Source organism: Hyla sarda, chromosome 5, assembly GCF_029499605.1.
Source record: "Hyla sarda isolate aHylSar1 chromosome 5, aHylSar1.hap1, whole genome shotgun sequence".
Lineage (NCBI taxonomy): Eukaryota > Metazoa > Chordata > Amphibia > Anura > Hylidae > Hyla > Hyla sarda.
The window spans coordinates 36972829-36997017 of NC_079193.1; the positions used below are offsets into that span (position 1 = coordinate 36972829).

The 24189-nt window shown below is 40.6% G+C and overlaps 1 protein-coding gene across 1 annotated transcript in view; it reads right to left on the minus strand.

Annotated features, from left to right (window-relative positions):
• The window catches only part of DNAJC1 (DnaJ heat shock protein family (Hsp40) member C1), a 141066-nt gene that overhangs the window by 96936 nt on the left and 19941 nt on the right, over positions 1–24189 (minus strand). The window contains exons 2-3 of the mRNA XM_056519272.1: positions 15087–15188; positions 14841–14887 (exon numbers count right to left, since the gene is read on the minus strand). Coding sequence (XP_056375247.1) covers positions 14841–14887; positions 15087–15188 — 149 coding nt within the window. The remainder of the gene's footprint in view (positions 1–14840; positions 14888–15086; positions 15189–24189) is intronic.

The window sequence follows — 24189 nt, forward strand, 5'->3', positions numbered from 1 at the left end:
TGTCCCTCGCAGAAACCCCATTCACTTAAGCGCAGAAACCCCATTTATTTAAGCACAGAAACCCCATTCTCATAAAGGTAAAGTAGAATTTCCTTCAACTTGATTAAGATTTCTGATCCAGGATCTCAAAATAAGCCTAACTGGTCAGATAGCTTTTTGTTTGTTAATTTTTTGTGGATGCAACATTAACCTAAGGTGGAAGATAATTTTTAAATTAAATTAATTTATAGCATGGTAGATGAATTTTGTTATGGTGTTTGAGCAAAAAACTGGCAAAGAAAAGCTTTATAAAAATAAAAAATAAATACAATTAATTAAATGTATTAATTTAATTAAAATTTAAACCACAGAAGGTACACAACTACAGAGCAGCCTGTGCTTATTGACTGTCAAAACATATGGAAAACGTAAATGGATAGGACTGTATAAACCTGTTCTCATTTTAAAGATGGCATTCACGTAGACATTAGGGTGAACTGTGTTTTTTTTTTTCTCTCCCCATTTTCCCTTTTTACACAGGGATCAACAATGTGACCCACAGGCTCAGAAAAGGAGCAAGGCAGGATTCTTTTGCATTGTTAAGGACATGTGGAGTGGGGAAAAAAGAAGCAGCCAGTGTGCGCATTCAGTATGAAGCAAGTCTAATGAGCCATCGCTGCTGCACAGAGCTGGAATACGCTGCACTGCTATAGAGAAGCTTTTCATGACACAGGAATGTGAAAGAACGCCCCCAGAATGCAGCCACTAAATCCCAGCCAACAGGGGTGGTCAAAAAAATCAAACACGACATGCTCAGCTCTGCCAGATATCTGCCTCAAAAGGTTTATTTATCACAGCACTTACACATCTAAACTTGAAAAAAAAACTAAACAAAAACGAAAAACATTAACTTAACACTGATTTAACAGAAAAACTTAAAACCCAAAAATGTTAAAAAAAAAATTAAGGTTTCCATTTTGGTTGTGATAACTTTGTTTGAGAACATGCAACTATGTATATACACTAGCGTATAAGTAAGCAAACTATGGTGAATGTGACATACCCTTTAACCCATTAAAGAGTACCTCTCATGATCTTGTTAACTTTTTAATCCTCCCTATTTGTTAGTTTTCTAACCTGATATTGCTCTGTATTTTCTGCTCAGTCAGATTAACAAACTGGTAAGGGGCGTTCCCCAGCAGGCGTGACATCATCTGAAGCCATACAGGGGAGAACTTCCTCCCTCACTCTGCCACACACAGCCCAGAGCAGTTCACTGTGTGAGATGAGCTCTGATTCAATAAGGCTGCACCTCCCTCATCAGCATTTCCTGAGTTTGGACTTGTGTCAGGCCAGCAAGAGTCCAAAGTCTGTGCAAAAGATGGGGAAATGTGCTCTGGACAAGTAGGGGGACACCTAGTGGCAGCTTTTTTAAACGCAAATAAAACATTGAAAACAACAAAAAAACATTTTTTTAACAAAGTATATTAGAAAGATTTTTTTTTATTTACCATAAGGAGTGCAATAGCAAAAATTTGTTTTGATGAGAGTGCCCATTTAAGGACACAGCTCATATTCATTTTTTCTTCCTGGCCTCTTAAAAGGAAAACTAACAGCAGGGTCACCCACACTAACCTGAATATATAGGTAAAAATCAGTTCAGAAGATAATCATCTTTTGACAAATATGATGTTTTATTCTTATGTGTCCTGAAGGCAGCTTCTGCTTTCTCCCACTCTGTTGATAACTCCGCCCTCTACACAGACCTGCTGAGTAAGGCGGGGTTATCAGCCAAAGGAAGCAAGGTTATCATAGGAGCTGTTGGGAGAAAGCATTACACATACAGCAGCAGTGAACTTAAGAAGAAATTTTCATATTAGCAACAAGATTAATATGTCCTGAACGGCTGCACTAATTTTCACCAGGTAAGAAGCATTGGGGACAGGGTCACCCACACTACCTATACATTCAGGTTAGTGTGGATAACCCAGCTGTCAGGTGCCCTTTAAGAGCCATAACTCTTAAATTCTTTGTAATGACATCTTTCATTTTACCATAAAATGTACAGAAAAAACAAACTTTTTGGGTGTATTGTTTCTACGCAGTGAACTTTATGGTAAAATGATATGTTCTCTTTATTCTGTAGGTCAATTTGGTATTTTTTTTAAGCCGTTTATTGTGCAGGATCATAAAGATTATGGGGGACATTTATCAAGGGATTTAGAGCTTTTTTTTTTGCTTACAAAAGTCGCACAAAAAGTCGCATTAGCACCTAAGCAACTTTGTGTATGACTTTTGGCTGTAAGTAAAAAGCTACAAAAGAGCCTACGAAAGAAATTTTTTTTTTTCACTTTGCAGTGGTCAGGGCTTTATCAAGTGCAAAAGTCGCACAAAAAGTCGCAAGCCCTCAAAAACAGCGAAAATGTAAGTCAGCCCGGACCTGCCTTACAAAACGGCTTTGGAGAGCAAATTTTTATATTTCCAGCTGGCAGCTGTGATCACAGCTCCTGTGGGAAATATGATATAACAACTGTACAAAAGGAGCCCGGGCTCTGTCTGATTCTATCCCCGCTACCCTAACTTAACCCCTTGCCGCAAATGGACATTCATTAACGTCCATCTGCGGCTCCCGAGGTATGACGCGCGCTCAGCAGGTGAGCGCGCATCATACCTGGTGGGTCTCAGTTGCTATAAGCAACCGGGACCCACGGCTAATTCCGGACATTGCTGATCGGGCTGATGTCCGACATTAACCCTTTAGACGTGGCGATCAAACTTGATGGCCACGTCTATAACAAAAGTAAACAAATAGCGACGTCCCGGACTGCTTGCAGGGCGTCCAATCGCAAAAAGAACTGCTCTGTGCCTGAGATCCAAGCAGGTGCAGTCAAGCAGTAGAAACACAGATCAATGCTATGCTATGCTATGGCATAGCATTGAACAGTATGAGAAATCAAGGTAATGCATGTTATAGTCCCCTATGGGGGCTATAACATTGCAAAAAAAAAAAAAAAAGTAGTGGAAAAAAAATAGTTAATAAACATTATTTAACCCCTCCCTTAATAAAAGTTTGAATCACCCCCCCCCCCGTTTTCCAGTTTAAAAAAAAAGTGTAAATAAAAATAAACATGTGGTATCGCCGCGTGTGTAAATGTCCGAACTATAAAAATATATAGTTAATTAAACCGCACGGTCAATGGCGTATGTGCAAAAAAATTCCAAAGTCCAAAATAACGTATGTTTGGTCACTTTTTATATCATGAAAAAAATGAATAAAAAGCGATCAAAAAGTCTGATCAATACAAAAATGGTACCGCTAAAAAGTTTAGATCACGGCGCCAAAAATGAGCCCTCATACTGCTCAGTACACGGAAAAGTTATAGGGGTCAGAAGATGACAATTTTAAACATATTAATTTTCGTGTATGTATTTATGATTTTTTCCAAAAGTAAGACAAAATCCAACCTATATAAGTAGGGGATCATTTTAATTGTATGGACCTTGAGTACAAAGATAAGGTGTCATTTTTTCCCCAAAAATTTACTGCGTAGAAACAAAAGCCCCCAAAAGTTTCAAAATGGCATTTTTTATTCAATTTAGTTGCACAAAAAATTTTTACATTTTTGGGTAAAATGACTAATGTCATTACAAAGTAGAATTGGTGGCGCAAAAAATAAACCATTCTATGGATTTTTAGGTGCAAAACTGAAAGGTTTATGCTTTTTAAAACGGTAAGGAGGAAAAAATGAAAGTGTGAAAGCGGAAAAACGCTCGGTCCTTAAGGGGGTTAATGACAGGGACACTGCTTTACATCCTCCTTGTCTCCCACCCGACCACGCCACACATCTCCCACCCGCTACAAGACTACAACTCCCAGCATGCCCATACAGTAAGCAGGTAGCGGGTGGGAGATGTGTGGCGCGGTCGGGTGGGAGACAAAGGGGGATGTAAAGCAAGTTAGAGTAGTAGGGATAGAATCAGATGGAGCCCGGGCGGCTGCAGAGTGATGCCAGCCCTGGGCTCCTTTTAACATATCTCAGCGCCGCAGAGTTTCTATATCCCCCTACTGTAATTTCTTATTTCCCGCTGGGTGACCAAGCAGCCAATCACAGGACCCTGCGGGAAATTTGATCTTACAATAGAGACTAAAAACTCTGTGCCTCCGTTAGATGTTAAAAGGAGCCCGGGCTGGCATCACTCTGCAGCCGCCCGGGACTCCCGCAGCCGGGCAGGGAGATGTGTAGGCGCAGTCCCTGCCATTCCTCAGCACTGCGGTACACGCTGAGAGATGGCAGGGGCGGCTGAAGTGTTATGTCAGCCCGGGCTCCTTACCACGGTGCAGCTGACTTTACTGTAAATTCAAACTTCCCACCAGGTCCTGTGTCAAGGGACCCGGCGGGAAATATGAAATTACAGTGATTTTTTTAAAGGAGTAGTCCAATGGTGAAAAATTCTATACAGTTAGCAACAGTTTAAAAAGTTATATAACTTTGTAATATACTCACATAACCCATCTTGAACGGAAAGTACCTTTTTCAGTGATTTCTCTCTAGACAGGAAGCAGCATAATCCAGCATCTCGACCTACACTTCTTCTACAGCCTGTGGTCAGCTCGTCATTCCTTTCCTCATAGGTCTCAATATGTGAGTGCTCACCAATCACAGCACTCACACACTGAACCAATCACAGCACTCACACACTGAACCAATCACAGCACTCACACACTGAACCAATCACAGCACTCACACACTGAACCAATCACAGCACTCACACACTGAACCAATCACAGCACTCACACACTGAACCAATCACAGCACTCACACACTGAACCAATCACAGCACTCACACACTGAACCAATCACAGCACTCACACACTGAGCCAATCACAGCAGTCCTGCTTGAGCCTGGTCACGTGGGTGCAGTGCTGTAAGCCAGATGTGTGAGGGGGAGAATGAGGACGTACACAGCTCCCCCCCCCCCTCCCCAGCTCTGTCTACATAGGACCTAACTTATCATGGGGAGGTTTCAAGTTTGCATGGAGGGAGGGAGAGAGGACGTGTGTGAAGGAGACATAACGGGCTGGGAATGTATAGACTGCAGGGGAATAAATATCATACTGGGGATGATTTATATGTGTGAGGGGGGGACTCCTGAATGACATGCTGGGAGTTTTAGTCCTTGTTATGCGTGTTAATGCTAGCGTTTCCAAACCAGTGTGCCTCCAGCTGTTGCAAAACTACAACTTCCAGCATGCCCTGACAGACTTTGGGCATGCTGGGAGTTGTAGATTTGCAACAGCTGGAGGCACACTGGTTGGGAAACACTTTATCTAGCCTATTCAGCATGCACATCATGTTACACCAGTGTTTCCCTACCAGGGTGCCTCCAGATGTTGCAAAACTACTACTACTAGCATTCCCTGGTTGGGAAACACTGGCATACACAAACATAACAGGGACTACAACTCCCAGCATGTCATTCAGGAGTCCCCCCTCACACATAGAAATCATCTCCAGTATCATATTTATTCCCTGTAGTCTATACACCACCAGCCCCTGCAGTGCAGTATGTCTCCTCACACATTGAAAACATTATGGAGGTGAAGAGCTGTGGAAGTCCTCCGGCGGTGAGACCAATGACCACATGGTGAGCAGCGGTAGAAACCGGGTCACCTGCACGATCTACCTATAGATTCGAGTTAGTGCAGGTGACTCTACTGTAAGATTGTCTTTAATAGTAGGTAGTATCTCCTTGCAGACATTAGCAGCAGCCCCCCGGCAGTCATTAGTAGCAGCCCACCTGTAGACTGCAGCCCACCTGTAGACATAAGTAGCAGCCCCCCTGTAGACCACAGCCCCCCTTTAGACAGTGGGTCCCCATTTAAACAGCAGCAGGGCCCCCCCTTTAGACAGCAGCAGGCCCCCCCCCCCCCCCCCGATTTAGACAGCAGCAGCCCCCCCCCCCCCCGTTTAGACAGCAGCAGGCCCCCCCCCCCGTTTAGACAGCAGCAGGCCCCCCCCCCCCGTTTAGACAGCAGCAGGCCCCCCCCCCTTTAGACAGCAGCAGGCCCCCCCCTTTAGACAGCAGCAGTCTCCCCCCCTTTAGACAGCAGCAGGGCCCCCCCTTTAGACAGCAGCAGGGCCCCCCCCCTTTAGACAGCAGCAGCCCCCCCTTTAGAAAGCAGCAGGCCTCCCCCGTTAGAGAGCAGCAGGCCCCCCCCCCCATTTAGACAGCAGCAGGCCCCCCCTTTAGACAGCAGCAGGCCCCCCCTTTAGACAGCAGCAGGCCCCCCCCCTTTAGACAGCAGCAGCCCCCCCCCCCTTTAGACAGCAGCAGGCCCCCCCCCTTTAGACAGCAGCAGGGCCCCCCATTTAGACAGCAGCAGCCCCCCCCCCCCCCCGTTTAGACAGCAGCAGGGCCCCCCTTTAGACAGCAGCAGCCCCCCCCTTTAGAAAGCAGCAGGCCCCCCTTTAGAGAGCAGCAGCCCCCCCCTTTAGACAGCAGCAGGGCCCCACCCCTTAGACAGCAGCAGGGCCCCCCCTTTAGACAGCAGCAGGGCCCCCCCCCCTTTAGACAGCAGCAGGGCCCCCCCTTTAGACAGCAGCAGGGCCCCCCTTTAGAGAGCAGCAGGGACCCCCCCTTTAGACAGCAGAAGGGTCCCCCCCCCCCGTTTAGACAGCAGCAGGCCCCCCCCCCCCGTTTAGACAGCAGCAGCCCCCCCCCTTTAGACAGCAGCAGTCTCCCCCCCTTTAGACAGCAGCAGGACCCCCCCTTTAGACAGCAGCAGGGCCCCCCCCTTTAGACAGCAGCAGCCCCCCCTTTAGAAAGCAGCAGCCCCCCCTTTAGAAAGCAGCAGGCCTCCCCCGTTAGAGAGCAGCAGCCCCCCCCCCATTTAGACAGCAGCAGGCCCCCCCTTTAGACAGCAGCAGGCCCCCCCCTTTAGACAGCAGCAGGCCCCCCCCCCTTTAGACAGCAGCAGGGCCCCCCATTTAGACAGCAGCAGGGCCCCCCATTTAGACAGCAGCAGCCCCCCCCCCTTTAGACAGCAGCAGGCCCCCCCCCCCTTTAGACAGCAGCAGGGCCCCCCCCCCTTTAGACAGCAGCAGGGCCCCCCTTTAGACAGCAGCAGGGCCCCCCCCATTTAGACAGCAGCAGGCCCCCCCCCTTTAGACAGCAGCAGGGCCCCCCCTTTAGAGAGCAGCAGGGCCCCCCCCCTTTAGACAGCAGCAGGCCCCCCCCCCTTTAGACAGCAGCAGGGCCCCCCCTTTAGAGAGCAGCAGGGACCCCCCTTTAGACATTTGTAGCAGCCCCCTCTTTGCAGACAGCTAACTTCCTCAGGTCAGGTGCTGGTGCTGCCGCGTTCTCCTGTCCTCCGGTCCGCATCATGGCGTCCTATGGAGGAGCATGTGACATACACGTCACTCTGCTTCCTCTGTAGCGTTACGCTGGGCGCAGGGGAGGAGGCGGAGTGACGTGAGTGTCACATGCTCCTCCATGGAACACTATCATGCGAACGGGAGGATGGAAGAACGGGGCAGCAGAGCGACACCAGGTATCGGGCATGGTATCGGGGACATTAAACGAGTCCCCGATACCATGCAAATGGCTAGTATCTGCCCGATACTGATACCAGTATCGGGACATCCCTACCTGTCACCAAATAAAACTTTTAAAATGGAGTACCTTGTGTAATTAGCAGACACTTTCCCATTCACTTGCTTTTAAAATTATCACCATACGTATGTTTAAAATGTAATAGAAAAAATGGCCACTAGGTGGCTGTTCTTTTCCCTGCCACAATTAATACAGTGAGTTTGGTCTCCCACCGACCTGGCAGGAGACCAAACTCAGTAAGTGCTTCTCTGCACTGAGCTTAATTTACAGCTGCACAGAGCCTCACTGAAAGCTGCACAAAGCATCACTGAAACATGCATAGAGCCTCACTGAAAGCTGCATAGAGCCTCACTGAAAGATGCACAGAGTTAAAGGGGTACTCCCGTGGAATACTTTTATTTTTAAATCAACTGGTGCCAGAAAGTTAAACAGATTTGTAAATTACTTCTATTAAAAAATCTTAATCCTTCCAGTACTTTTTAGGGGCTATATACTACAGAGGAAATGCTTTTCTTTTTAGCTTTCTCTGATGTCATGACCACAGTGCTCTCTGCTGACCTCTGCTGTCCATTTTAGGAACTGTCTAGAGCAGCATATGTTTGCTATGGGGATTTTCTCCTTCTCTGGACAGTTCCAAAAATGGACAGCAGAGGTCAGCAGAGAGCACTGTGGTCATGACATCAGAGAAATCTAAAAAAATATAAGCATTTCCTCTGTAGTATATAGCCCCTAAAAAGTACTGCATGGGTTAAGATTTTTTAATAGAAGTAATTTACAAATCTGTTTAACTTTCTGGCACCAGTTGATTTAAAAAAAAAAAAAAAAAAAAGTTTTCCACAGGAGTACCCCTTTAAGACCCTCTATTCATCACAGAACTGCAACAATGTGAGGGCGGAAGTGGTCCCACAGCAGACTTCAGTGATGTCATGCCTGTTGGGAAACACCCACTTTCTTCTGCTGGGAGAAAGAAGAACTGCGAAATACAGAGTTTTTTAAAGCTTTTTTTTTAAGGGCTGGAGGAGTGTTAGGAGTAGCTATGGAACATAGTCTGAGTTGGTTTATAAAAGTTTATTTGGTGACAGGTACTTTTTAATGCCTATGAAGCGAGTGCAGCTCCTCAGCTTGCTTCATGGACACTAAACCCTCCAGGGCCTACAGGTATGGTTTGCAAATTGCAAAGGCATACAGGTATGTCCTGTGTCGTCTTATTTGTCCGGCTATAGGTTCATAGATCAAGACTTTAGAAAAGCCCCCATAAAGTGAGTTGTCATGTGCAATTATTTTTTTAGGCACAATAGGCTGTTACAAACTAATTTTTTCTGAAAAACTGTCCAGTCTACAAAAACGGTCATTGTTAACTTTTGACTAACCAATCACAATGCAGTTCCCACTTTCTTACACAGTGGAAACTGTGGGCAGCATAAAACTATCGCAGGAATCATTATCCAAGGACACTGAATTACTCTCAGATGCTCAGGCATTTCAGAGTAATCATAGTAGTCCTAGCCGGGACCCAGGTAACTAGTCAACGTGGCGGGCCCCAGCAGCTGCTTTCCCAGTAGCAAGAAGGAAGCGTCTCTTCCTAGCAGTCTATAGGGATAGATGCCTCACTTAAGCCAGGCACGACAACTTACCTGGGTTCCAGCTGCATTTTTACATCATGGTTACCGTACTCTAAAATGCTGGGATTGCGATGCCTGCACCAGTTTTACGCTGCCTACAGTTTGGGCAGCATAAAACTGATAAGTTCCCTTAAATCTTAAATATAAAATTGTAAATACCACAACCTAACTTCCAAATTAGATTGTGTGGGGAGGTACCTAGTGGTGACCATCAGTAATATTGTAATAGGGTTAGCACTATATATAACTCAATAGATGGACAATAAGGACATTTCGTTTGTGAGCATTCCCACTAATTAGTATACTAACAGTATCATTGATTCCTTGGGATTTACTTCACCCTGTAGTCCTTTTCTACATACATTAAAATATCTTATCAAATCTAGTGCCCTAAAAAAGGGTCCCCTTTTTCCCTTGGTGTTTTGCCCTGTCACATTACAAATGGATTTTGGGAGGTTTTGTACCATTTTATGTACAGAACAAGCCTACCACCACTTTAAAGGTGCAATATATTTTTTTTTACTGTAACACAAAAAAAATTAAGCATCCCTTTAATTTCTAGAGATATTTTTCAAAACCTTTTCTGGTTTTTACATGAACCCTTCAGTGTGGGGACAATGTTATTTTAGTACTTTCACAACCGTTATTGAGTCCCTGAAAGTTCCCATGATTGTGCACAGCTATTTCTTATTATCTCCATTTCAGGGGCACGACTAGAGCTAGGTGGTTTTCCATTTGTTCACACATGCAGTTACTTACTCCCTTACTTCTCTGGCCATCACATCACAGCACCTTACTACTATGTCCATGTCATAGTTTTGGTTAAAATTAACTGACTGAACAGCCTGCACTGTGTCGGGGAATGATTTACCGGAAACTACTATAGATGGCATGTAAAGGAAGAAGCAGTTACTAATGGCTTTGCAAAATGCTATGTGAGCGGCATGGCAAGGAAGGGCTTACATTAAGCACTGAACTGCTGCTTCTGAGATATGACAGATGCCTTGATTAACCTTTTAGTGCCAGTCAGGATCTTCTGGAGGAGGCAGACAGTTTCACAGATTGCAGATACACACTCCGGGCTGTCTCCTGCATATAGCATTAGCTAAGCCCTACCCCACTTCCTGTGTTCTGTCCTGGCCTGGTTATTACTAGGGACAGATTTCTCCACAAATCAGGTAATGAACAGCAAATAAGGGAGAAAGTAGTTATTGGAAATACAGTGAACATTTAAGATATGAATCAGAGGAACTTTAAGATGCAAAAGTATTCACTTCATTAAAATGAATACTTTCTGGAGCCACTTAATGCTGTAATTACAGATTTTTGGCAATTTATCCAGGCAAAACTGGTGTGTGAATTGTACATCTTACAGTTCTACTATGGACAGATATTTCAACCTCTGCTAATGATCCCTGAAGCTACTTCATTCAATGTTATCATTTCTGTCTTTGTGGAATCTCTGACTAAAGGGGTATTACAATTGTACAAGAAGTTTTCTAACTGACTCCAGGTGCTGTAAAAATATAAAAAGAAAGCATACTCACCTACACCAACCCCCTGCTGTTCCAATGGTACTCGGTCCTGATAAGTCTATGTTGATTTCTGAGACGCGCTGTCCCCACTAGAAATGTTTGCACTAAGTCAGTCACTGGCTAAGGTGGGTCACTGCTGCAGACAGATGGCGGAGCAGGCAGATCCTGCAGGTTTGGCATGTCAGAGGAAGCAGTGTTTTTTTAATTTTATTTTTTTAGAGTCAACTAGAAAAAATGTTTGTACTGCTGTAATAACCCTTTAAAGGATGTTTATCATATATATATATATATATATATATATATATATATATATATATATATACACACATACATATACACATATGCAAATCAAAAAATGTTGCAGTATCTTGTAATACCTTTTTTATTAGACTAACAGAATGTTGTAGAGAAGCTTTCGGGATTCGTCCCTTTATCAAGTCCAAAGCAAATCTAAGCTCACAAGCAGAAGACATATATATATATATGCTGCACAATTTGGGGAAGTCATATAGCGATTATGGAGGTAAATATTGCAACAGGGTCTACAGCAGACATAGGGGGACCAGGGCTAGACAAGCATCAGTTTTATTTATTTTTTGTTTACTCCCTCCCACTATATATCAAACACACCAATGTTTGGGCATTGGGCCAGGACACCGCAAAATTTCAAATGCAGGGTAATAATCGCAGGAATTTGTGGGTACGTAAATGCAGTAATCAAAAAAAGCTAATATTGCGATCCGATAGTTTTTGCAATAAATTGTGCAGCCCTAATATATATATATATATATATATATATATATATATATATATATATATTAATATAATGTATCTACACTCACTATAACATATAGTTTAGACATAAAAAAAAAAAAGCAATACATTACACGTGAGCCCATAAATATTTTACAATGAAATATGGTTTCCCATCTTACAGAACGTCCTCACCTTTTTCCTCATTTGCAAAACTGCTATGAAGTTTTCAAGATATAAAAAAATAATAATAATTTGTTGTCTCAAGTACAGTAAGGTGGTGATATCAGGAATTCACAAGACAATGTAACACTCCCAGTGCCAAATGGACCAGAAACACAGTGTATACCTAGGCGCTATGAGCTGTACCAATAAAATGCACGCTCAATTTCCCTTTCTATTATTCTTGACAGGTTTCATTAGCTGTGCTAAAAAGAAATCTGCTTTTTTGCATTCGCAATCTCCGCTTGTACGCAATCTCTGTTGGGACATTGTACCTTGTGTCGGTGCCAATGGCGTTAGATTACAAACGCCAACGTAAAAACCAAACTGTGTAAAAAATAACACCATCACATAATAGCGGCACATAAATCATACAGTGGTATTTGTAATGTTTTCTGATCATCTTCACATGAGTTCTCACAACTGGTGTAAATGTAGCTGGTTACATAAAGTAAAAAAAAAACAGGTACAAAATACAAGGATGATAAAATATAGAAATAATAATTATGATTATAATAAAAACATATATAATAATTCTAATATTACTATTATTAATAATAATAATAATTATTAGTATTGTTATATAATAAAGTAATGCCAAATATGTCTTTACTCATCGGTAACAAAATATTCAGAAAAATAAATATATATTTTTTTAAATATTAATGCTTAATAATCCAAAATGTAAAAAAAAAAAAAAAAAAAATGTAAATAAATAAAAATAGACCGGGTACACATTCACACTTTCTGTAACTTTCCTCAGCTGAGTGTATAGTATAACAAGTAATTTCTACTGCCATCCCATAAAATTTTACTGCAACCCATCACCTTCTATGCACACTAAAGGCAGTGTACCTTAAAAGTTTGCTCAATTGTTTTTGTTTAGAAAACCTATACCCCTAAATAAAAAAAAATAAAAAAAAGGTTAAACACCAAAGCCATAGCAGAAATTGCTCCGATATTTATATATTTATTTTTTCTCAATTACCAAAATGACCCCAAAAAGATTAAGTGTTTATGGGGGATTACTGGTTGCCTCCAGCTAAATCAAGGCACCGGGCCAAAATAGAGAGAAAGTGCTGTATAATAAACCAATAAAGGGCGGCTGAAGTTGCGTGTAACAAATAAAATGGGTGGACGTCAGCTATCTGAGTGCACTTTCTAATATACGTTATCTCCAGATGTAGAGTATTGCATAAGTGATATATTGTCATCCCTTTGACTATAATGTAAGAACACTGAATACATTTGTACCAGAAATAGACCAAAGCATAAAAGTAAAAAAAAATTTAATTCAAAAATCTGTGTGAACAAGGCCTTAAGATGATTATTAACATCTCAATTATACCTACGAAGTACAATCTGTGTGATTCTAAGTAATGTTAACCAGTGATATAAAGCAGTGTTTTCCAAACAGTGTGGCTCCAGCTGTTTGCAAAACTACAACTCCCAGCATGCCCAGACAGCCTTCGGCTGTCTGGGCATGCTGGGACTTGTAGTTTTGCAACAGCTGGAGCCACACTGTTTGGAAAACACTAATTTAAAGTGATTAATAGAAGAGCTTCTTCTACAATGTCTTAAGCTGAGTGGAACCCTTAGTACCCCATGAGTCGAAGGATTTCCCTTACAATTAAAGCGGGAGCTACAATGAATACTTTTGATACCATTAAATCACTTCAGGGTTTTTTACGCTCCGCGCAGAATGATGAATTGCACTTTGTAGGGTTGAGAAATGTCAATGTGCTCGGTCTAGAACGTGCATTGTAACACGGACTGGACCAGCGGGAAGATAAAGATCTGCTGGCTTGGCAGGGCACAAAGCGCACACTTCAGCTTGTTCTCCCTTTTGGGTTGTACGGTGGTTTGGTGCCAGGCATCATGGCCAAAAAGTGTGTCTAATGAAGTGTCTGAGATGAGTCAATAAGAAAATTAATGTTAGCAAACAGCTGATATAAATGAAGTGCTGAGTTAGTCTATGAAGGATTTGGTTTGCTGCCCACGTATGCGTGCCTGTAGCAACGTACCGAGCCGGAATCTCAGGCCTATGGCAAAATGCAAACGCTGGCTGCCAAAATTTGCACAGGTATCCATCGATGTGTCATCTCCTACGTAAGGAGACTGCGGGACCACATTAGAAAAACAAGTGCAAAAAAATCTGGCAGGCCATGATCACACATTGCAGTTTGGCAGCTGATTTCTATCTTTCTGGAAGGGGGAGGGGGTTAAGATGGGAAAAAAAAAAAAGAACGCATCACCAGCTTCGAATGCAAGAAAAACGTAAAAAAACAACAACACCAACTTTACTTCATCAAAAATATGTGATATTTTGCAGCACCTGTTCTCCCTTTCTGAATTTTTTTTTTTTTTGAAGGGGGGGGGGGTGTCAGGGTTAAAGATCAAAAATAGAATACTACATCTAAAACAGGTTAATAGGCCTAAAAATAAATGTAATTTAGGGTGCATATTTTTGCTGCAAATCTGCTGCAGACTTGCTTCCGCAGATTTTGCTGGACATTGTCAGTGGGCAGCAAACTCTGCAGCAGCAAAAAATACGCGTGTGTGAATGCCCCCTTTGGGTACTGTCCAACGTAGTGTATACGCAGCATATTCTGCTGCGTATCTTCTGCTGCATATTTTCCTACCCATTAAGATCAATGGGTAGCAAAATCAGCTGCAGATAATACGCAGCAAAATACGCTGTGTGTACACTACATGGGACCGTACCCATATAGTCCACCTTTAGGCTGCAGTATTTTGCATCAGTATTTTGCAGCAAAACCCACAATACTGACCAAAATACCATTTTGTCATGGGAAAAAAAAAAAGTTGCCTTACAAATACGTAAATACAACCAAATCTATGGACCACAAGTAGGTTAAAAAACAACAACATCAATCTATAAAAAAATATAAAAAACCTAAAAAAAAAAACAACACTATAAAAAACAATCCTGCTGCATCAACAATAAGCAATACAAAAAAACTATACAGTAAACAAAAACAAAAAAATCTTTACAAAAAAAAATCTAAAAACCTGATTTTGTAACTATTTTAGGTCAATCATGTATCGATTAAAATTCACAAATAACTTATGGTTCAAAAGAACAGGGTCTTACCTTTCTCGTCGTTCTTCATCTTTTAATACTTCATAGATTGCCACCAACTACAACAATACAATGTAATGAGTTCTACAATAAGTACATTTTTTTTTTTAAAGTTGAAAATGTAAAAAAATTTTAAACTTTCCAATGTGTGCCAAAAATCCCAACAAAACAAGGACTAGGAAAAGAATGGCAAAAACAATACAACTTAAAACCAACATAAAGTATCTAAAACGTTCCCAAGATATATTGTGGACTTACTTGTCTGAACTGAGTCTCTGCATTTTCTTCTTTATTCTTGTCGGGGTGCAGCAATAAGGAGAGCTTGCGATAGGCTTTTCTGATGTCAGCAGCTGTAGCATCCTGCAAACAAGAAGAGGTGGGAGGGAGATGAGGGAACACAAAGCAAACTTTTGTAAAGAAGCTGAAATTCCCAGAGCCTTGTTAAGATGTAGAGATAGCCAACCAAGCACAGGACCTAAGGCGATGTAATTCGAGACATCAGGGAACAAGCTCCAGAGACCCACATGAATGAACAATTATTCAGCCTAATTTCACTTTCTTCCCAACTTCTTCGTGAATATCATATCTTACCCCGTGTAAAGTAGATATTATTTTCTTTACACGCACAGACTTATTAACCTGCAAATCTTTACAAGGCAGAGACAACTTAGGAATGCCTGGCTTTTATCCTCCAAAGACAAGAGAGTTCCATACGAGGGGGATACATTTTATTTGCCCTCCCGAGTCAGGGTGGCTTTGCTTTTCCTTAAACAAAAACAGCACTGAAGATTCCACGAGGGATCTGTTGTTCATATATGAAGACCAAACCAATTCAAAAACAGCATACAGTTTGTAATTATTATTATTTTTTAATAAGTAGACAACATTTTTGTTTTGACGCTTTCAGAACAATCACCCTAAAACCGAAAACTGTCTGGTCTTACAAATAGTAACCAATCACAGCTCATCTTTCATATCTTAAAGAACTTTGGTACTGAAAGATGAGCTTGGTTTCTATGGGCAAAATCATACATAGCTTTTGTCTCCAACAGATTGATAAATCTGGCCAATGTGTACTTTCTGGTGAGCCGATTCTTTAGGGTCTATTCACACAGCAGAATTTCCGCTTGCGGAGTTCCGACTCAAATTAAAGCCCATAGACTTCTATGGGATTCCGCACTCCCATTCACACTTCTGAATTTCCACCTCAAATTAAAGCCCATAGACTTCTATGGGATTCGCACTCCTATTCACACTTCTGAATTTCTGCTTGCAGAATTCCGCAAGCAGAAGTTCAGAAGTGTGAATGGGAGTTCTGCCATGTGAATAGACCCTTATGTGTTCAAACGTTAGAAAGAAAAGAAAAAAACTCACTAAATTTACTACCATTTATGTTACATCACAATTTCTACCAGTTCTGTCTGTCTTGGAGTTTTTAGCAGTAAAAGACATCCCATAAAAACTTCACAATCCAACATGACATTACTCACTAGGCAATTCAGTTCTCGTCAGTTATAGACCTTAAATAATAGTATCTATGTTGCCATTTTGTCTGCAATAAAAATACGCATTTAGGGGAAAATGTATCAACTGGGGTGTACCTGAAAAATTATATCATTTTGAGCTATTTTGATGTTGTCTGTGCTAGCTTCATCATTCTTCTTGTTATGCGCTTACAGGGGGTGTGGTTAGCAGATGCACCGGTGGTGCACTGAATTTACTTGCACAAATATTTTTTTTTGCCCCAATGAATTTGGGTAACTTTTTTGCACTATCCACTATTCCTGTCATTATCGCAAATTTATGGAGTTCTGTAAACAACATAATTTTGCATAGCAACTGGGAAAAGCACACACTTGTGCAGTAGGTTTTACATTGTGTAAAAATCTTAGCTAATGTTAAATGCCCCCCATAATGTATACAATATCAAACCTTGAATTCTAATCAGATCACATTATAAACGACACCATTGTTATGACGATTACAATGGAGATCCAATAAAAGCATTGAAAACCTAGCCATACAATTCAACCAATCTTAGGTTCTTCGATATCCACAGGAAACACAAAAATCTAGCTTGGTAAGTTAGAAAATAAAAAACAAAAAACAAAATGGAAAAAAAAGAAAATAATAATAATAGCAATAATTAAATAAAAAAAAATAAATAAAAAATAAAAAAAAATATATATATATATATATATATATATATATATCCAAAATATAAAAAGTTAATCGATTTTAGTTCGAAACTGATTAAGGCTAGGGCTACACGGCAAAACTGGTCACATACCAAAAAGATTGCAGTGTTTACTATGACATCTCATCTAATGATTGTCACGATGATTATAATGTGGGCGCGATACAACTTGGGACAGGACAGTAGCAAAATAAAATTCCAACTTTCATTGATTTTTGGTCAGACAAATATTTTGGTTGTGCACTTTAGATGTGATTTGCTATTGCGCACAACAATAAATGTTTTTTCCTGGTGTGTATTTGGCTGCAATTTCCATAAAAAAAATCACTTAGCAGCACTTACATTTTAGCATTGTCCCAATGGCTATTCAGGGACTTCGACTACAGAAAAAAAGATCATTGTTTTAAAGAAGATGCCATAGAAATTCCCCGAAGCACCAATAGCGCTGCCCTATGGATACTGGCACCAGGACATGTTTATTGTTTATAAATTGTTTATGTTTATAAATGTAATGTTGTGACATGATAGAAAATCACTTCTGTGTTTGGATTTCTCCTTAACCATGAACCACTCAAATGATATACAATGACTACCTTTTCTCTTTGAAAAAAAGAAAAAAAAAAGGTTTAAATAAATTATTGTCGATTTGGTAAAGTATACGTACAAGTTCAAGAATAGCAAATACTATGATACACGTCCACATAAAAAATAAAAACAAGCATACAACAGTTTAAACATTTGTTACTATAAAAAGAAAAGAAATAAAGTATAAAAAAATAATTAAAAAATGTCTTTAGCCAAGGACTTATGTGCATCCAGCACTTGTGAACTACATTAGTATTGTTATCCAGTACAGTAATCATTTGTTAGACCCAATCCATATAAAGATATAATTTACAATAAATAAATATCCAAGACATCCAAAACAACTGAACATCAACCAGTGAGGCACACGCCAGTATACTCCGAGAAGAAAACAATTTTAGTAAAATATACACAATTTTTTTTAACAAAAAAGTTTAAAATATGTAAAATGTATGTATATATATATATATATATATATATATATATATATATTTATAAATCATAATTATAATATCAAAGTGTAAATGGATCTACTTCAAAAATGTTTTGATCAGTGATCACTACAAGTATGGAAGAGGTAATTTAATCAGAAAAAAAAAATCGCTATAGGGAACAGCAGAGCTTTATTTTGATGTCCTCAACACATTTTCTCTTTTTACACAGTTTAGGTCCTGACAATTTCCAGTGTGTGAATGAGCGGCTCATGATAACCCACGTGATAATAAAGTATCAGGATATCATCTGTCTGGTGCCAAAATCTTATAGTATATACCGCCATACGGCCTGGTTTTCCAGTTTCACGATTTTCAGGTTTTTTTCCCCCTTAGCCAATGGACTGTGTGGCCACTGGCGAATGCCTGTGCACTGAATGATTAATTTCAGAAGCTCGGCCAACTCATTTAACCCTATAGCTCCTGGTTCACTATTGGGGGGGTGACAGTTTTGTTTGAGAAGAAAAATATCTTCCAGTCTGAATACAAAAGGTAAATAACTTAACATGCAGACTCTTTAATTTCATATATTGCTGTATGCATGCTATTGTTGTGGTAAAGTCATTTTTTGTTCTATTGTTAAAAACCACACATAAAAGGACAGGGAAACTCAAGTGTGGAAAAATAAATTAAAAGGAATTAAGTTTTCATGGACTTGTTCATTAGACTCTATACCATTTTTTGACGCATCCAAATTTCTAGGAAAATACAAACATCGCAAGAAAGAAAAAAAAAAACTTATAATAAGCATAATTACCAGTAATTATCCATGATAAAAAGCAAACAGAAAAATTCCATTGCCTAAACATTTTTTATAAAAAAATAAATATTCAAGGATGTGTCACAAATCTGTGTCTTTAGGACTTCTTGACAACCTCTGCCTTCTCTTCCCCCAAATGAATAAAAAATAAAAATTGAATATTACAGCCAATATGACTGGAGGGAAATCTCTACAGCTATGGCGGCCATTGGCATGGATAACAAAAACTCTAGGGAGAGATCAGTAGTAGCGTGAAACAGCTTCTGATTTATTGATAATCATCTATTGTTTATTTTCCTTCCAAAGATCAGTGGTGCAAAATTTTAAGAAAAAAAGTGACTAACGTTGATATATCAGAACTAAAATACAAAAAAAATAAAAAAATAATGACAATAATAAAAAAAATCTGTGAAAAAAGCAGAAATCAAAGCTTTTCTGTAACCCTTTCCAAAAATAATACAATAGAAGGATCATTTTAATTGAGAATTATTTTCTTTGAAGAAATAAATCTTATAGGAGGAAATCAACTGTTCAATTCAAAACTGCTGTATTTTTATACTTGAGAGCTAATAGCCTTCAGACAATGTAAAGAAAATGGCAGATAAATCATTTATTCAAATGCTTTTATTTGTGCAAATTATATTTACAAAAATGAGAATTCTAAAACATCTCCCCAAAAAATAAAATAAAAAAAATATCAAGGGATACAACAAATAGCGAAAAACACACCATCAGAAAACAGGTTCTAGCGCATAAAGATTATTTGGAATTTCTCCTTTTCCCTTTTTTAGAAATTATATTTGATCTCAAGCCGAGAAAGACAAAAACATAAATATACCTGCATAAAACAAATACATTCCATAAATGATATTTAACAATACCTAATATTTTACTGTAAAATATAAATACTTGATAGAAAAAATAAAGCAAAACAAAAACATACAAAAAAAAACCACAGACTCTTTAAAGCCCAGAAGATGTAAATGTTGTGTGAAGCAGCCAGTCCTGAATGAAACATGTTCTCCATCCTATAGGAGACACGAGGCGTGTGTGCAATGTTTGGAAGTGCTGAAGCTCCATCTAGAGGCCCTTATTTTAATATAAATCATCCAACTCACATATTAAGGTGATCGCATGAAAAACAAAGCCATTCCACTCATTTAAATCTATATTACTAAGAGAAAAAATGCTGGACCCAATAAAATATATTTTAATACTTGTAGGAGGGTTTAGCATACATTTTTGGGCATATATCAAGAACAGTAACATATACAGTATAGAATTATGTGGTATATTAAAGACTTAAAACTATACCTAAAATACAGGAAAATCCAGCAAGAATTTCGAAATAAGAAAAAGGATAAAAACTAAATTATTAAAACATTAAGACAATCAGTTTTTTATAAATATTTGTAATTTTTTTTTATTTTTTCAATGTTTTTCTTTTTACAATTATGACACAGTTCCACAATAAACCATAGTGCTATATTTATTTTTTCTCTCTATTCATGTTTTTAAATTAAGTAAACTAAAATTTCTATTATAATTGTTTATATTGATTTACAGATGGTGCACCTTTTACATGAGCACAAACAAACAATAATAAACCAGTAAGACAGTTAGGCTATGTTCACATGACGGAATTTCCAAGCAGAATTCGGCAGGAATGTTCCGCTCAAAAATCCGCTGCAGCAAAGTTAATTTCAATGGGGTTCTGCTGCACTGTGTACACAGCAGAATTTTCACGGAAGATGTTTCTGCCGCGGAAGTCTCGATTCCGTTGTCCACAGAGAAATTGAACATAAGATTCAACCTAAAGAATATTCTTTCAGTAGCGGAATTACGTAGCTGATTCCATAGTGTGGACTATACAGCAGAATCCCATTAAAGGGGTACTCCGGTGGAAAACTTTTTTTTACATCAACTGGTGCCAGAAAGCTAAACAGATTTGTAAATTACTTCTATAAAAAAAATCTTTATCTTTTCAGTACATATTAGCTGCTAAATACTACGGAGGAAATTCTTTTCTTTTTGGAACACAGTGCTCTCTGCTGAATCACAAGCACAGTGCTCTCTGCTGACATCTCTGTCCATTTTAGGAACTGTCCAGAGCAGAATATGCTTGCTATGGGGATATTCTCCTCCTCTGGACAGTTATTGAAATAGACAGAGATGTCAGCAGAGAGCTCTGTGTTCCAAAAAGAAAAGAATTTCCTCTGTAGTATTCAGCAGCTAATAAGTACTGGAAGAATTAAGATTTTTTTTAATAGAAATAATTTACAAATTTGTTTAACTTTCTGGCAACAGTTGATTTAAAAAAAAATAATAATAATAATAATAATTAAAAGTTTCCCACCGGAGTACCTTTTTAATAGCACAGGGGATTCTGCTGCACCAGAATTTCCAAGCGTAATTTTTAAGCGCTATTACGCTCAGAAATTACACAGTGTAAATCTAGTCGACAGGACGGCTGCAGTCGGAATCTATTACATATGCGCTTCCCATTGTTGTCTATGATACACAACCAACTTTGGTAAGAGGCTACTTTCCTCATCCCCTGACCTGCACATGAGATCGCCTTCTCCCCTTTCTATTTTTAAATCTAGTCTTTGGGTGTGTTCACATGAGCAAAATCAACATGGCTCCGGAATGAAACTGTTGCTAGAACTGATCCCATTTATTTTAAATGGGACAGTTCACATTCATCCAGCTTCTCAGTTTGAGCGAGCCCCCCCTGCGATCTCCCTGCAGCACCCGCACTATGTGCAGAGCTGCTTCTCCGGGCTCGGAAACCGGAAGTTTTCGGGACTGAAGACTTAACGCCCCCCTCGTGACGCCACGTCCCCTCCCTTCATGTCTATGGGAGGGGGCATAACGACAATTACGCCCCCTCCCATAGACATGAAGGGAAGAGGTGTGACATGACGTCACGAGGGGGGGGCCGTGGCGTTACCTCTTCAGTCCCAAAAACATCCGGTTTCCGAGCCTGGAGACGCAGCTCTGCACATAATGCGGGTACTGCAGGGAGATCGCGGGGGGGGGGGGGGGGGTCCCAGTGGCTGTCCCCCAGCAATCAGACATCTTATCTTCTATCCCTTAAATAGGGGATAAAATTTCTAAAGCCGGAATACCCCTTTAATGTAATTTTTTAAGAGCAGCTTTTGCCCGGTAAACATAACCGCAGGCCTCATTCAGACGACAGAGATTTCATTGGGAAATTTCGGCATAGATTCAACTTGTAGCCTCTTGTTGACTTCAATGGGATTTTGCTGTATAAATCCCATGTCAGAAGTTTCATTACTTGGAACTGGATTGTGTCGTTAGGTGGAACATGTTCAATCTTTCGCAAGAATCCACCAGAGAAGCTGGATGGTGCAGTTTGCCAAGGATGTAATCGCTGATTTGGTAGCACTGTGACAGTGTGGACTAGGGATCGACTGATTATCGGTTTGGCAGATATTAACGGCTGATAATCACGATTTTGGGCATTATCGGTATCAGCAATTACCTTGCCGATAAGCCGATAATGCCCCGCCCCCCGTACAGCCCCCACCGCACCGCGACCGGTTTTATAACTACCTGTTCCCGGGGCCCACGCTACTTCTGGCTCCTGCTGCGTCCTGCGTTACGCTATGCGCAATGACGAGTGACGCGACTCGACGCCACCGTCAGTGCGCACAGTGACAGCTCAGGAGGACACCACCGGAGCCAGATGTAGAGTGGACCCCGGGAACAGGTAATTATAAAACCGGGGATGGGGGAGGCAATGGGGCCGGGGCGGTGCGGCGGTGGGGGGGGTGGTGATAGGACCCCCGGACAGGCAGGGGGAGAGAAGCGGGTGGCGGCGGTTTATGGCACCGCAAAAGCCACTGCAGTTCATTGATTTAAAGCGCCTGCTTTAAATCAATGATCTGCAGCGGTGTCGCGGGGGGATAAATAGCCGATAACTTATACCGGAATATCGGTATAAGTTATCGGCTATCAGCCCTAACCTCCACCGATTATCGGTATCGACATCGGTGCTAAAAAACAGATATCGGCCGATCCCTAGTGCGGACCCAGTGTGGAAATTCAGTGAGGAAATTCCTGGTGTGAACATACTCCTAGGGTTCTATGGGGATTTACAATCCCTTAATTTGTCTCCAATTTGACAAGGGTCAAATAGAATTTCAATAAGTATTTGTACGCAATACAGAGATAAGGGAGAATACCTCCAACGTACAGCGCACCCAGAGTATCATATGGCAGCACACACAAAGTATCCAATGGACCAATGGTATGAAGGCGAAGGACAATTTCACAATAGTGTATTATGGGTGCATCCAAAATTATGGCCGAATGTCCATAAAGACTGTGGGTTTCATGTCCTCAACACACATCATCATCCTCTGTAGATCCCCTATGAGGCAGCAAGTTCACCATTCTACAACCTAATGTAAACTAATGTACTGCCAATCTGTGCCCAAAATGTACTTCCGTGTGCATTCGAATCCATTCACATATAGATAAATAAATAAATATATAATTGTGCTTGGTAATCATATGCTATATTAGGGAGATCTTGCTTTTAGAAGAGAGTATGTTATATCGCAGCACTATGTTGCACAGAGCAGGATCCACTTGCACAGTTTTGTGCATGGAAATAATTTTAATTCAAATTAAAGTAAACTGAACACAACGGCTACAAGTCATCCTGGATCATGTGCAACCAGGAGGCAAATAAAGCAACCCACAATTATAATATCCTAGTATGTAAAAGGAGCTAAACATGCTGAAAGTTCAGAGCCACTAGGGTTATTCAACATTTCCAAAACTGGTGCATTCAACAGGCCCGAGCAGCAAGGCCCGGAAAGAAAGCAGATGGAATTCAGCAGATGATGGGTATAGGGACTGACCAGGGTCGGACCATACAGTAATTACAGGAGCCAATCCAGGGACAGCATTGCCGATAGAAGGTGCATTAGCTTTGATGGATGCTTCCTGCAGTGATTTATCAGAAATGGTTCTCAAGTGTTCCCAATGATGCACGGATCGGAGGACAGCACAAAGAATGAACGCCGCCTTCCCAACCCCCCCGACCCCCCCCCCCCCCCCCCCCCCCCGTAACCAATTCAAAGGAAGCGGGAGGAAAACCTGCAGAATTAAAAGAATCTGTGGAGCTTGTGCCCTGTTATAATGTATCAGTCTGTTAAAAGGGAGTCAATAAATTATACAGCTACGTAAATTGTGCAGACCGCAAAGGCAGCCATTGTTTACATTTAATGGAGACACAGCGAGAAGACGTGTCTTCAGGCCATCATTTACAGAACTTGCCCTTCCTAGAGTTAA